The sequence below is a fragment of the Prinia subflava genome, chromosome 2 (genome assembly GCF_021018805.1).
Source record: "Prinia subflava isolate CZ2003 ecotype Zambia chromosome 2, Cam_Psub_1.2, whole genome shotgun sequence".
Classification (NCBI taxonomy): Eukaryota; Metazoa; Chordata; class Aves; order Passeriformes; family Cisticolidae; genus Prinia; species Prinia subflava.
In genome coordinates, this window is record NC_086248.1 from 43,303,404 (window position 1) to 43,316,716 (window position 13,313).

Consider the following 13,313-nt stretch of genomic DNA (forward strand, 5'->3'; position numbering starts at 1 on the left):
ACTCCTCTAAATCATCACACATTTGAGGAAGAATGAAAGTTTCCATCTACCTTAAAAGAGAAGGCCTTATTTGGAACAAATATAAGGAAAGAATCCATTCATCAAATTATTCTGTTGCTCAGTGAAATAGATTTAGTTCACGAATCTTAAAAATAGATCACTTAAATATGCAGAAGAGTTCATTTAAGTCTGAGTTCTGAATCATTAATCTACACTCCCTTGAGTTCAGCAAGACCATTAAATTGCATATTGCTCATATATCACAGCAACAATCTAAAAATACAACTCACTAAGAAGAAAAAAATGAATTATTGCCGGGAAGGAACAGAGGGGTGGATTACAAGGTCCATATTTGTTGAAACTTACCGGTTAACAAAACACTTAAGGACATCATCATGTTTACAAACAAATTCTATAAAACGAGGTGATGTCATTCTGTTCAAAAATCATAAGACATTTTTGGTTAGTGCAATCGAAACTAATTTGAATTACATAAATTGTTGGGGGTTTTTCTAAATAAATACTACACAAATAGAAACTAATGCTGTTTAACTAGTCATCATGAAACTAAATATTCACCAGCATTAAGATCTCATAATGAACTAATAGAAAAGGCAAAAATGTCAATAGCCAATCATTTTCCAGAACATCCAAAGAGAATTATGCCCCAAATATTACTTGGCCAATTTGAAAGCTTTTATTCAACTCAGTTTGGCAGAGAAAGAAAAAACCCTTATGGTGATTAGGAATAACCAAGAGTTGTCATGTAGTAGGACCCTTGCTTCTAGATTCCTCAGGGAGCTTGTAATGCCATCATACTTGCCTAATCTCCTACTCATGAGGGCCAAAGTCACAAATATAATCCATAACAATCTTGGACAGACTAGGACCTCAGTTACAAGTGGCCATACTTGTTTCCTTTTTAAACCAGACCTCAATGGCATTAGGTTTACCTAAGCCGAACTGCATGTTCTACACAAAACTACATGTTTGTCAGCCTTGGACAACATTCCAAGTGAGCGTTACTTTGAGACTGAACTCTCCTAGTTATATATAATACAGTCAAATAAGTTCTGCCCCAGCTATCATTTTCATACACAAAGATAACTCACTTCTTTTTCTTCTGAGTTGATAGCACTTCTTGTTGGATAATCACACTAAATTCAGGGTTAATTTCACATTAAGAGCCAACAGCAAATACAGCTAAGTTTCAAAATATCCTACTGCCTACAAGTATACTACATGATTACAAAGAGCCATTACACATTCAATACAAAATGTGCCCCAGTGCAGCTATGCTCATAGGCAGCAGCACTATGGAAAACTTGCAGTGCCTTTAGGGCACCTTGTTTGGTGCCTTTAGAACCATTCAAAAGAAAAAAAAAATCAAATAACTGAACTGGTGAAAGCATTAAACAGCATAGCCTTGACTGTCACTAATACAATGTGGTCAGTATCAAAATTCTTCCAAGAAAGTATGTATGATTTTAAAATGGTAACCATTTGTGTAAGAATAATGAATCCTCTCCTTACCCCTGAGGCATCTGACAGGAGCAGCACATATAGAAGGCTTGAATGACAGCACTTAGCCTGTTTGCTGTCATGGAAATAACATCCTGACAGTCAGCACACGCTTCCTGCTTCCCAGCAACGTCATATGTTTTTAACTCGACAGCATCAGTAGACAGCTCTTTTCTTCCCTCAGTTCCTGCAGTGGCAAAAGAAGGTGCAGGAGTAGCATCTTGGTGATCTGGTCCTTTTTGCTTCAATAAAATAGAAGTAATGTTGGCAGAGTCCCTTTTGTTTTTCATCAGCTCTGTGGCTATCAGAACAAGCCACTCATCCAGAGAATGCCAGAGCAGTTCCAGCGGCTGCAATAAACACATGAAAAAACAGACAAAAAAGAACATGCTGACATTAGATAATATTAATAATGTGATAATCCTCTTAAGGCAAATAAATATCATGCACAGTTTAAAGCTTTAAATAATCCTGTAGACGTCATGTTAGAGATAAGAGGCAAATACTCATGAAAAAGTTCTGTATTTGTAGCCAAACAGCAGAAGGAGAAAATTTCATATAGAAGGAAAATCAAGCAGCAGATGGAAGAAAAATAAACTCATTTAGAAAGAACTACAGAAGAACTATAGAACTGAACTATATGACAAAGTTTGGTTTCACACAGCACACTACTGCCTAACCACTGCAGCCAAGCAGGGAAACAGGAACACACAGGCTGAGTTGCAAGAGTAAGAGAACCAGTTCTTTTTGAAAAACCTGGTCAAAGAAGCTTCCTCTACTAAGAAGATGGAGGAAATCCCAGACAATACCACTGAGATTTAGGTTCGTGCACATGTCTAGTAAGAATGTGTTTTATGCATAATGTGAGCTCATACAGCTCATTTCGATAATACCTCAGATGTTTCAGAGTAAGGGTCACTAACATCTAGCTTTACAAAATAGCAACAAGTATCAGCAGAATCCCACATCAAATTATAAGGCTATACATTTTATTTTACTTTAACATGCTTTTTTCACTATTACCTGCTAAAACCCAATATAATTGAAATCCAGTACAATTCCCTCATTACATATTTACTCTGAGCTGCAGGCCTACTACGGAGGAGAAAAAGGGATAAGACCTATGGCTTTCTAATGACCATAAAAATATCCACAAGTGCCAACTGTGTTGTCCCTTAATGGTGTTTAAGGGTTTGTTTCACAAGCCTACAGTCTAGTGAGCATAGGGATATGAATCCTACAGGGAGGTTATCGATTCAAGTACTTCATAGCATTCCAAAAGTAAGAGTGATCTTCTAAATGGGTTCCTTTTTCCACATATTACTGATGCATCAGCATTTTTCACCACTGAAAACATTCAAAGACTTAGCAAACACTGGAAGTTATGTTTTCATATTCTCAGGTTGCTTTTGAAAATAAAGAGCTGCTCACAGCCATCTGTATACTGTCTGGAGCACTGTCAGTTGCACCTCATAATTGACACACTTTCAAGACACAATAAATTACTTCTCATAAGAGCTGTGTATTGAACAATTCTTCTGAAATTCACCATTTGAAAATTTACCACTGTCCTTCCATTTTCTCCCAATAGGAGTGTGGGAGAAAGCCAGCCTTATCACCAATACTGGTAGGCTTTGCTCAATACTTCGTATGTCACTCACTTAATGCTTGTGCTCCTAGTGACCACACATTTCTCTAGATGGTGATCTGAATACCTCCAGCATAGATGGCATTTTCTACATAAATGTCTGCCATATAGGATCAAGTTATTCTCCTTCCAAGACCCATCTTGCAGACCTTTACCACAAAACATAACTTAAAAAAACTTTCTAATAAAAAACAGGATTAATTGAATACACAGAAGAATTAAAATACACCTGTACTGTCAACCTGTAACTCAGGAGAAACTAGGTAGTTGTTTACTAGAATACTAAAATTTAGAGGTTTTCCCCCAAACTTTTCAATGTTTAGCTTGCTAGACACTATATTCCCCCAATATCTTGTGTTTCATCTTTTATTTCCCACAGATTTAGCACACCTTTCAGATCTTTTTCACCCGATACTTTTTTTCCAAAGCTAGTTCACAGCTTCTGATCATAAACTCATTTAAAAGTCTAGTCAAGCACAGCAGCTTTAACATTTCATTTTCTTTCTTTCTAGTCCAACTTCAGGATACAAAACACTTCTAAAAATTGCCCATCACCTCCATATTCAAGAGTGTCAGCATTTTATGTTGGCATCCATGACCAGACCTTTTCAAGTGGCATATGGACATATTCAATCAAACCACTAGCAATATTATTTTCAAACTACTAGTCAGCATTCTTCAGTCAATTCTTACTGGGAACCTCATATTAAACAAAGACCTCCACTCAAACTTCAGTTGCTGTATTTCACAGTGCAGAAAAGTTTCTCTAAAATTATACAGCTGAGTCTAATGGAGTACCAAGCTTTTACAGCTGCACACCTTACCTCCCAAATACAAGAATTTACCTATGCAATCAACACCTTCCTCTTTACTCATCTAGAAAGCAAGACCAAATCCATATTCAAACTGCAACACTGAAGCAAAATCTTTTGCCAGATGTCAGACAGCTTTTTAAGACACAGGATGCAGGAGAGATCACTAATCCATGAAGTGACTTTGACACAGCAGAGAAGTTACCTCAATTCTAGAAAAGAACAAGTATCTGAAACAAGGAAAAAACATTAAGCACTTCCCAACCTTGTTCAATTACAGAGAAATTTTGCAGCAAGTTTACCTAATATGCGAACACTGAACAGCAATTGGAAGAGCAATACAAGGAAAAGTAATGAGTGTAAACCTGGTCAAAATTACTATTCAAAGTTTCTCACTGGTAACATCTCATTTGAGTTAGCAACTTGTTTCAAGCTTGGGAGACAGAATTCAATGATTCTTTTGTATCTTACAGGATTAGTACAATAATGTGTATCATCAGCTAGTGCTTCCATTTTAAAACATCTGGATAGGCCTGAATCACACACAGGGAATTCCACTAAAGCACAGACAGCTCTGTGATTTTCTTGACCTTATCAAGCAGTAACATTTCTCAGTAGGCTCACATGAAGAATACTCACATTTTTAATCCCTCCTCAGCTACACTACAGTGACAACTCTTCAAAATGTGCTCAATCAGTACATTGATACAGAAAAATTCAATGAAGCCTTACGAAAAGTCAGGTCTTTTTTATGTCCTCCCAAAAGGTGGAAAAGATCATCAGAAGCACGTTTTCAAAGAAAGGACAAAAAAGCAGAAGGAAAGGTAGGACTAAAATTGGAATTCAACCAATTCACTCAGCACTGTATCTAATCTTTCACTACCCAGTCTACTGTAAATTCAGGGAAGAACAGACTAAACCAACCACAACTGTAGATTAACTCAGCATTGTCAGACCTGTGTGCCCAGTCCCAAACAACAACAAGTTCTCATCAGCAGTTTTATATTTCTGAGTTTGAAATTTAAATTGATCCTTAAAATACCGTGGACACATCAGTGGTCCTACTGCAGGGTTGCCTTACTCATAAAACTTATAAATAAATTACAATAATTGCAATAATAATTTTTAAATCATCCTGAAATTTTTGTTTGGTTAGGTAATGCAACAGTAGTATACATTTTGTTAATTTATTAAAAACATGCATGTTTTCACACAATTAAGAATTACTGATATTTTCTGAGACAACTGTGGCAGTTTTTTAATGTAAGTCTACTGCACAAAACTTAAATGTACAGTAAATTAAGAAACAATTCTTTCATCATACAAAGTTGTTTGGGAACGCAGATAAGTGATTCTACTGATATACCACTTCCTTTGCAAATTGCAATTGAATATTTTTATTTATTTTAGACTGATTTCTGAAATTATGTGGAGTTGAAAAGCAGGAAACCTTTCTTTTTTTCCTTTTTGGGCTTGGTAGCAGAATATCTCACTGGATATAGTTCTTGTATGAAGTGTGTTTAACATCTGCTTGTTATTTAACCTGGTATACTTGAAGCAATTTTCATTAAAGCTGTTAGAAAGTGCTGCCTTTAATAAAATAATTCTTATGATTTGGGTAGAGCTTTGTTTTTTAAAAACAGAATTCTGGTTAAACCCCCATTATTGGCTTATTTTGATGAACAATTCTAAAGGACAATTATAACGCTGCACACTGTACAATGCAATACACTTTGCACACACTATTGTTCCTAGTTTTATATTCATTATATAAATCAATTTGTTCTTAAAACTATTGTGCTACCAGAAGAACATTTGTGCTTGCATATTTTTTGGCTTTTTTAACAGTCTAATGCTTCTGTTCTTTCCAAGAAAAGAAATTTAAACAAAAACTGAGATACTTCACTAAATAAACGGGAATTAAGAGTACCATCTTCCATGATCTTATCAATATAGCTCTGTCTTAAAAGCCCTTAAAACCAACCTGATGAACATATATCATCCAACAACTGCAGTAATTTCAAAATACTGTTTTCACAACACAGTGGAAGAAATGCAAAGGCAAAGAAAAATCTTCAAGTAATTACTGGCATCTAAACTTCTTGATATGAGCTGTGCTGTGTAAGAGTATGGAGTAAGATGGGAGAAGATTACCCTGCAGTTCTTTTTCCTTAGGTGCTCTGAAAAGTATGGCAATTGTATATCCAACGAAGATTGAGTGGAAATTGGGGCTTCTTTACAAAAAGGCAATCTATGACTTTCTACAGATGGATTCCTTAACAAACAAACACAAAACTATCAAACACCTTCAGGAACTAAACCTCTAAACAGCAACCACCTAAAGCATGTGTATGAAAGCAGCTATAAACCAATAACCTTGGGTAGTAGTGATCTGATATGTTTCAAAGCACATAATAAAATCCAAGAATAACGTGGGAAAAGACCACAGTGAGAACAACAAACAGATCAAGAATTCAATTGTTTCCACTTGTCTTGTGAAGGTGGATAAAGCTTATTGATCAGCACTCCATCTGTGTATCTCCAACTACCATTTTGAAATTACATTAATATAATTTATTATATTAATATCACCATATTTTGAGATTACTATACTCTTAACAGAAATAAAACCAAAATTTACCAAAGTCACCTGGGTAACTAAACCTTCAACACCTAATAAACAATCTATTAAATGAGAAATGAACAGGAATCATAACATGAGATGTGCATCAGTGGCTAAATTAATTCATTCGGTGGAGAAAAAAAATACAGGAGAAGAAGAGAGGTAGGTTTAACTTAAAAAGGAATAGGGACATCAACCAAACTTACTTCCTGTTCATGAGATGTCTGATTAATGAATGCATGCTTTGAGAAATTCATCTCTTTAACGTCTATCTTCCTAACAACATCATATACTTTTCTGACCTTGAACACCTGACTTCTTGGAGTTTTATTTCCATTGTAGCCCATGTCATTTCCATTACTGGGAGAGGATGGGCCAATGCGAAAGACATGGCAAAATATCCTCACGATCCTTAAGAGACTCTTCATTTGAGCTTCATAATTACTTGACAAGCTGGGGGAAAAAAATGGAATGTTTAAGTTTCTTTTCTTAGATAAAACAATTTAGTATAATAAGGAGCAAGCAATCTAAAGGTAGGGTCTGATAGACATGCTGAAAAAAACCCCTAAGCTTCAAACCCTAGTAAATTTTAACTTTCATTTCCTGCCCCAGAAGTCAAATATAAGCATTATGATTTTACTAACATGTACATGTGATTTTAACTAGAAGTAAGAAAAGCAAATTCCATATCTTTCAAGATGCTTCATTTTTTTAATGCACTTCTTATGAACCTCTAGGAGGAAATTTGACTTCCTACAGAAAGAATCTCAGTGAAGCAAATTTGCATGAAGCAAATTGGGATATCCATCCAGATGAAAATGGTTTTCAACCCAGAAAAGAGAGCATCCAACAGTAAAAGCCTACTGACTGATCAGATATGCTGCCACAGCCCATCCTCACCAGCTATTATTCTAGATGCCCATTAACTACCTCAACCAGACAAGGGATCAGGATGGTAAGGATGCCACTATTTCTACTCAAGAAAAACATAATCTAAAAGATATTAAACAAAATCACCACTATGTTATTTATTTATCCAACAAATACACTAGAAGTTTTATGTCTCCTTAGCTGAAGTGGCAAACATTGAACTCTGTACCAAAACAGTGAGATATTCATGACTTTATGCACAAGCAGAAGAGTCTCCATCAAATTCAACTTGCTTTTCTTTCTTAAACCCCAAGTACTAAGAATTCTTCTGTCTTGAATGCATAACAAACGGCAAGAAATTAATTCTTTTTGTATCAAAACGCACTAACTTCAAAATGTTATGGAAGTGAGCACAAAGTCAATTCTATCTTTAAAGTACTTGCAACTTAAAAGCATACTTCCAAGCCAGAAGATGGGTAAACACCAGAAAATCGACATCTTACAGGGTGCTGTAAATGTCTGTTGCAATTAATAATCTGTCAATTCACAAACCCAAAACACTGTTAGTTCTAACAGCTAGTGTAGCTTTATTATGATCTCATTCACCCCATGCCATCAGCAAAAGACCTATGTGCCTTCAGCACTACATTTTAATGACTGAGTTAACTTTATAAAGCAATGAACCAAGAGTTTTACCAAACTACCGTACAAAGTATGACTTTCTTGTGACAATTTATGCTTTAACCAGGTAAGTTTTCAGTAAATCAATATAAGAAAGGAACAGAGAGAGTAAACAATGCTACAGTAGGAATGTTAAGATTTTAACCAGGTACGGAAAATCCCCTGACTGGCAGTCTGCAATGGTGTTACCAGAAGCTCTTGTCATAGCTAAAAATGAGCATTTGTAAAATCTTTGCTTGTATACCAAAAGAATCTATGAATAGAAGAAGCTAACTCAAAAGTTAACTATTGAAAAAAACAAACAAACAAACAAAAACAAAACAAAAAAACTACTAACATTTAAACTGAGGTTTATCTCAGCAGCAGTGTCTTCCTAGTGAAATTTCCTGGTCTACAGGATAAGGACCCACAAATATAGAAAAACTTTAGAGGGCTTTTAATAGTTTACTGAAACTTCTACTGGCATTTTTGTAAACATTCAGTTAGGCCTAACCTGCACTAGCAAGACCAAAGCATGTCACACTTCAATTATCTTCTTGGAAAAAGGGAATACATGGTGAAGATAACTCTAAGTGAAACAAGGTCCTTGCTTGTACTCAAGACAGAAGTCTTCAGGCAGAAGCTTAGTGGCACTCCTGCATACTTGCTAGAAGCATTACAAGAAACAATTTTAGATACTTTTGAACTAAACAACAGACAAACCCAAAAGCAACAGGTTGTGGGTTAGTACCTAGGAAACTAATCGAGATTATATTAGTTCAGCCATGCAAGAATATCATTATTGGAGGTCTTCATGGACAAAGTACATTGTACACACTTTTGTTGGAAGGAGAGAAGGAAAGAGGCCCAAGCTCAGAGCATTCACCAAGTACTACCTTAATCTTCACTGTGTTTACATGAAAGCAACCAAGAAATATTTCTTGCTTCTCTCAGGAAACCAGGCTGGAGAGAAGAGAGACACAGTTTTTGCAAAACTGTGTCTGTGACACTGTCTTGGAATTGTTTTCTTTTGCTATCACATTTCTGTTGTGACAAAGTACGACAAAGTACCAAAGAGAATCTGGCCAGTAAGAGTCCACAGCACACTCCAACTACTAGCATCTCCAGAAATGAGTCCTCATCCAACTGCATCCAATGCAATGCAACCCTGTGATCTTGTCTTCAGCCTCCACTAGCTCACCCATACACAGTAATACAGGAGCACACAGCAGCTCGAACTCAGAGACAAAACAGGCACACAGCTACTGTTTCTACAGCCACACCAAGGGGGCATTGCTCAATCAGAAGAGCAGTAATAGTAACAAATCAAACCTAAACAACAATCCATTTAATTTACCTCTGAAGACATTGAATAAGAAACAAATACATACAACTACCTTGTATGATGTAATCCAGCTACTAAAACTTCCAATAATGTCCTTATACAAAGCAAGTTTGAAACCCTTTCCTGTACTATGGTTTTACACTTTATCACAATGTATTTGTGGGAGATCTATTGGCTCTTTGTTTGGAGACAAAAGGAATGTGTTACAAGTTAACATATGGTTACAAGTTACAGAACAGATACACACTGAAGCTAAGCAACAGCAGAAATTCTTCAAAAAGTTATCTTTGCAGCAACAAAATTTCATTAATGTCTACACACTTTAACCTCAAAGTTTAAGGGGATGCAGATCCTTACATTAATTCATCAAAGTGAACAGCCACCAGAATAAGATTTATTAATGGTGTAATGAATTTCCTACAATCATCCATGAGTTCTGACCTGCTATTTACAGGCTCCATTTAAATGTAACATGACTAATGGGGAAGAAAAGAAAAGGCATATAGGAGTAAGAATATACTACTTATTTTCCATCTCACTAATGGGATCCTCGGATCCCAGCCCAAGTTAAAAATAAGCTTCCGAAGTCATAATCCTCTACAACCTACATTAATAACAGATTTCTCTGATTACAGAACACTCTCAAACCTCTCTTTGCCAAAATGCCATCTAAAACATTTTAATAAGGAACTTCAGTCACGTTTTCAGACCCTTGACTCTTTCAGTAACGATTTTCTAGTAAAGCATAAAGATTATCTGTTGGCTGTTAAAAATAGTAAAATGTTCCAATAAATTGCAGACAAAGTGTTTTGCACAAACTCAAACAGATGCCACAAAAACTAGGAAAACATACCTGGTTAACTTGCTTGCCTGTGTCCTTAATCTCCCCGTTAATCTCTCCGTTACTGATGCTTGTGCTGCTGAGACAGCACACTGGTATATCAAATTTTTTACCTCATATATATTAGTAGCCATGGAAGGCAACCAGAGCCAACAAACATGAGACAGGTGAGCAACAAAAGTAACAAAATTCTCCTCCAAGTATACTAAGGAATCATGTGGAAAAGTAAAAATGTAGAAGGGAAGAAAAAGTGAGAAGGGTGAATACAAAAAAAAAACACCTGATAGTTGTCTAAGAAGCTTCCCTTCCTAGGGCTGACATAGCCAAACTAACCAAACAAAAAATACACTTCACTGCAACTCAAGCTTCTGGATACCAGCAGCTATACAATGACACCAACTTTTTCTCTTGAAGTCTTTGTGAAGACAATGACCTGAACAGACATTATCATATAAATCAGACTTGAAATCCATTTACTCCAGCATGTACTGAGCATCAGATAGTTTGGACTATTAAAACTATTAAGTGGTACTAACTGCCAGGTAATTTATCAGTGACCTCACACATACCTGAGCAATTTGTGACCATTTGTTGTAGCAACTTCAGCAAGACTTGTCAAGATTTTAAGATACTGGCTTTCGCTCTGCTGAGACAAGTGTTCCAGAACTTGCCGCAACTGAAGGATTAAAACAAAAGCAATCGGTACAGTGTCAGGAGCATCAGACCAACAATAATTTATCAATTTTGTAGAACACCATCATCCAAGCATTAATATCTAACAATAATAATGCATATCTATACTGCACAACCTCTAATCTAACCTCAGTTAACGTTTCATTATCATTTACAAAGATTAATGCAAAGGTACACATTCTAGTGTCGATGCATGTACTACAGGGTATTTAACATTACAGAATGCTACAAACACTGAGTGCTTAACCCTGTGTTGTTCATTCATAAGAACAACTTATGACATTTAAAATAAGAGTCCTGACTTGTAACACATACCCAGTTTCCTTATGTCATCACTTCTAGATAATATGAACTGGTCATTACCCAAGACCAAGCAGAACAGCTCAGACTTGGTCATAAAAAATAATTTTCAATATATGATTACATTTTGGCAATGAAGCAGACATATATCACGTTTTAATTAATATATTTTGTATACACTCGCATTAAGATCTTGTTATTTGCATACAGCTCCACCAGTACTCAGACAGATGAAAAAATTTTCTCACTTATTTTCTTCATTCCTACAATATATAAAAGGTCTTTTTGTTCCATTGTTTTAGTTCTCTCTCTTAACTTAAATCATCTATAGCATCTCCTCTTGCATCTAACATACATTTTGAGAAGTCTCACCTGTCATTTCAGTCTGTAAGACTCAACCCTGTCTCAGAAATTTAAACACTGACTAGGAAATCCTCAGTGGAAGTTATTGTGGAAGTAATGGAGTTACGGAGAAAATGAAAACGTCAAAGATCTAAATGAAATTAAGTAAACTGGCAGCCAACACCCTGATTAAACTTTTTTTTTTTTAGAGTCGGTAAGGTTATCTGCAGTCATTTGAAAACAAATGCATTAAAAACCCACAGTGAGCTAGATTTACAAGGGAGAGAAGGCATCCCATGCTTCTTTTCCCTTACACAACTAAGAAACAAAACTTTTTTCCTTGATTTTTCTTTGCTTTAGATTGAACTAAAACCAAAGAAGCAAGGTATAAGAGAACCATTAAAAAAGAAACAGAGCAGTTTCATCTACAGAAATAATAATCAAATGAAACTGTGGTTGCAATCTTTTACACTCTAATTGTACTAGGCAACTTAATCCAGATGAGTGCTCATACCACAAACTTTTAAGTTCAGTCCGGATGATTCAGCCTCAAGACACATACTAGAATGGATGTTTGCAGATAATGACTAAACAAAGGAAAATAGGCCCTACAATATACACATATATACATATACAAAGTAATTGTATATATAAGATGCTCCAGGAATTCTCTACCAGCACCTTTGTATTGAAGCTTGCAATGTCTGCTCTTTAAACTGTCTAGATCACTTTGCCAAATGTGCCAAGTTAGAACACTAAATGAAAACAGATCCCCCATTTAATTTCAAAATCTTGTGTTTAAAATTATGTGAAGTCTATGCATTTTCCATGAGGAAAGAAAGATACCTAGTGGTCAACTATTGTGGTACTGACTGCCACTCGTATCAAGCACTCAGCTCTCCACCACACACAGAGAAGTCCCTAGCTATAACACACAGAATCCCATATTACCATGTTTTCCCGCAGATCTTCATTCTGTGTCATTTGGATTATTGTCTGGAAAAGCCGAGGATGGTACTGTATTAAGACTTCACAAGTCTCTCCATAACCACCCTAAGGAAACATGTTAATTAAAATAAACATTAGAATTACGAGTTAAGACTATTACAGGCAATAACAGCTATCAAGGATTACATTTTTTTTAATGCTGGGGAAATCCTATTCTAAAATAAATTGAAATTCAAAAATGTAACAAAGTTAGGTATCCCCAAATGTTTGGGAGAAGACAGAATCAAATTTTTTTCCATATACTGGCTCACATATATCCACTCCCATTTTTCTGGTTTCTGAAACATTTTTCTACTTACCAAACTAAAGGTAAAATTGAACAGCACTTCAGCCAACAATTACCAGAGATTACACCACAATATTTCACTTCTCTTCTTCTTGCTGACATCTACTTAATTACACCCAGAATCTAATCCTTCAAAACAAATATTATCTAAAGGTTCATAGGACACATATCTGGCTTGTTACAGGAATAAATAGGATAAACCCATGAAAAGGTTATTTAACTTTAAAATCAATACACAAGCATGATTCCACTTGTGCCTTAGATGAACCTCACACCCTTCTGAGAAAAAATGTTTTCTGGAAAGAACAGAACTTGACTTTGTGGTATCTTTGTGGTTTATTTGCATCAAATCCTATTTAACACA

The 13,313-nt window shown here is 35.7% G+C and overlaps 1 protein-coding gene across 3 annotated transcripts in view; it reads right to left on the reverse strand.

Moving 5' to 3' along the window:
- Window positions 1–13,313, reverse strand: part of HACE1 (HECT domain and ankyrin repeat containing E3 ubiquitin protein ligase 1) — a 52,235-nt gene that overhangs the window by 20,522 nt on the left and 18,400 nt on the right. For 2 of the 3 annotated variants that reach the window (XM_063389713.1, XM_063389716.1), the window contains 5 exons: window positions 12,607–12,708; window positions 10,890–10,996; window positions 6,811–7,057; window positions 1,534–1,871; window positions 367–435 (listed from right to left, as the gene is read on the reverse strand). In XM_063389713.1, coding sequence (XP_063245783.1) covers window positions 367–435; window positions 1,534–1,871; window positions 6,811–7,057; window positions 10,890–10,996; window positions 12,607–12,708 — 863 coding nt within the window. The remainder of the gene's footprint in view (window positions 1–366; window positions 436–1,533; window positions 1,872–6,810; window positions 7,058–10,889; window positions 10,997–12,606; window positions 12,709–13,313) is intronic. The other variant, XM_063389714.1, reaches the window with a different exon arrangement.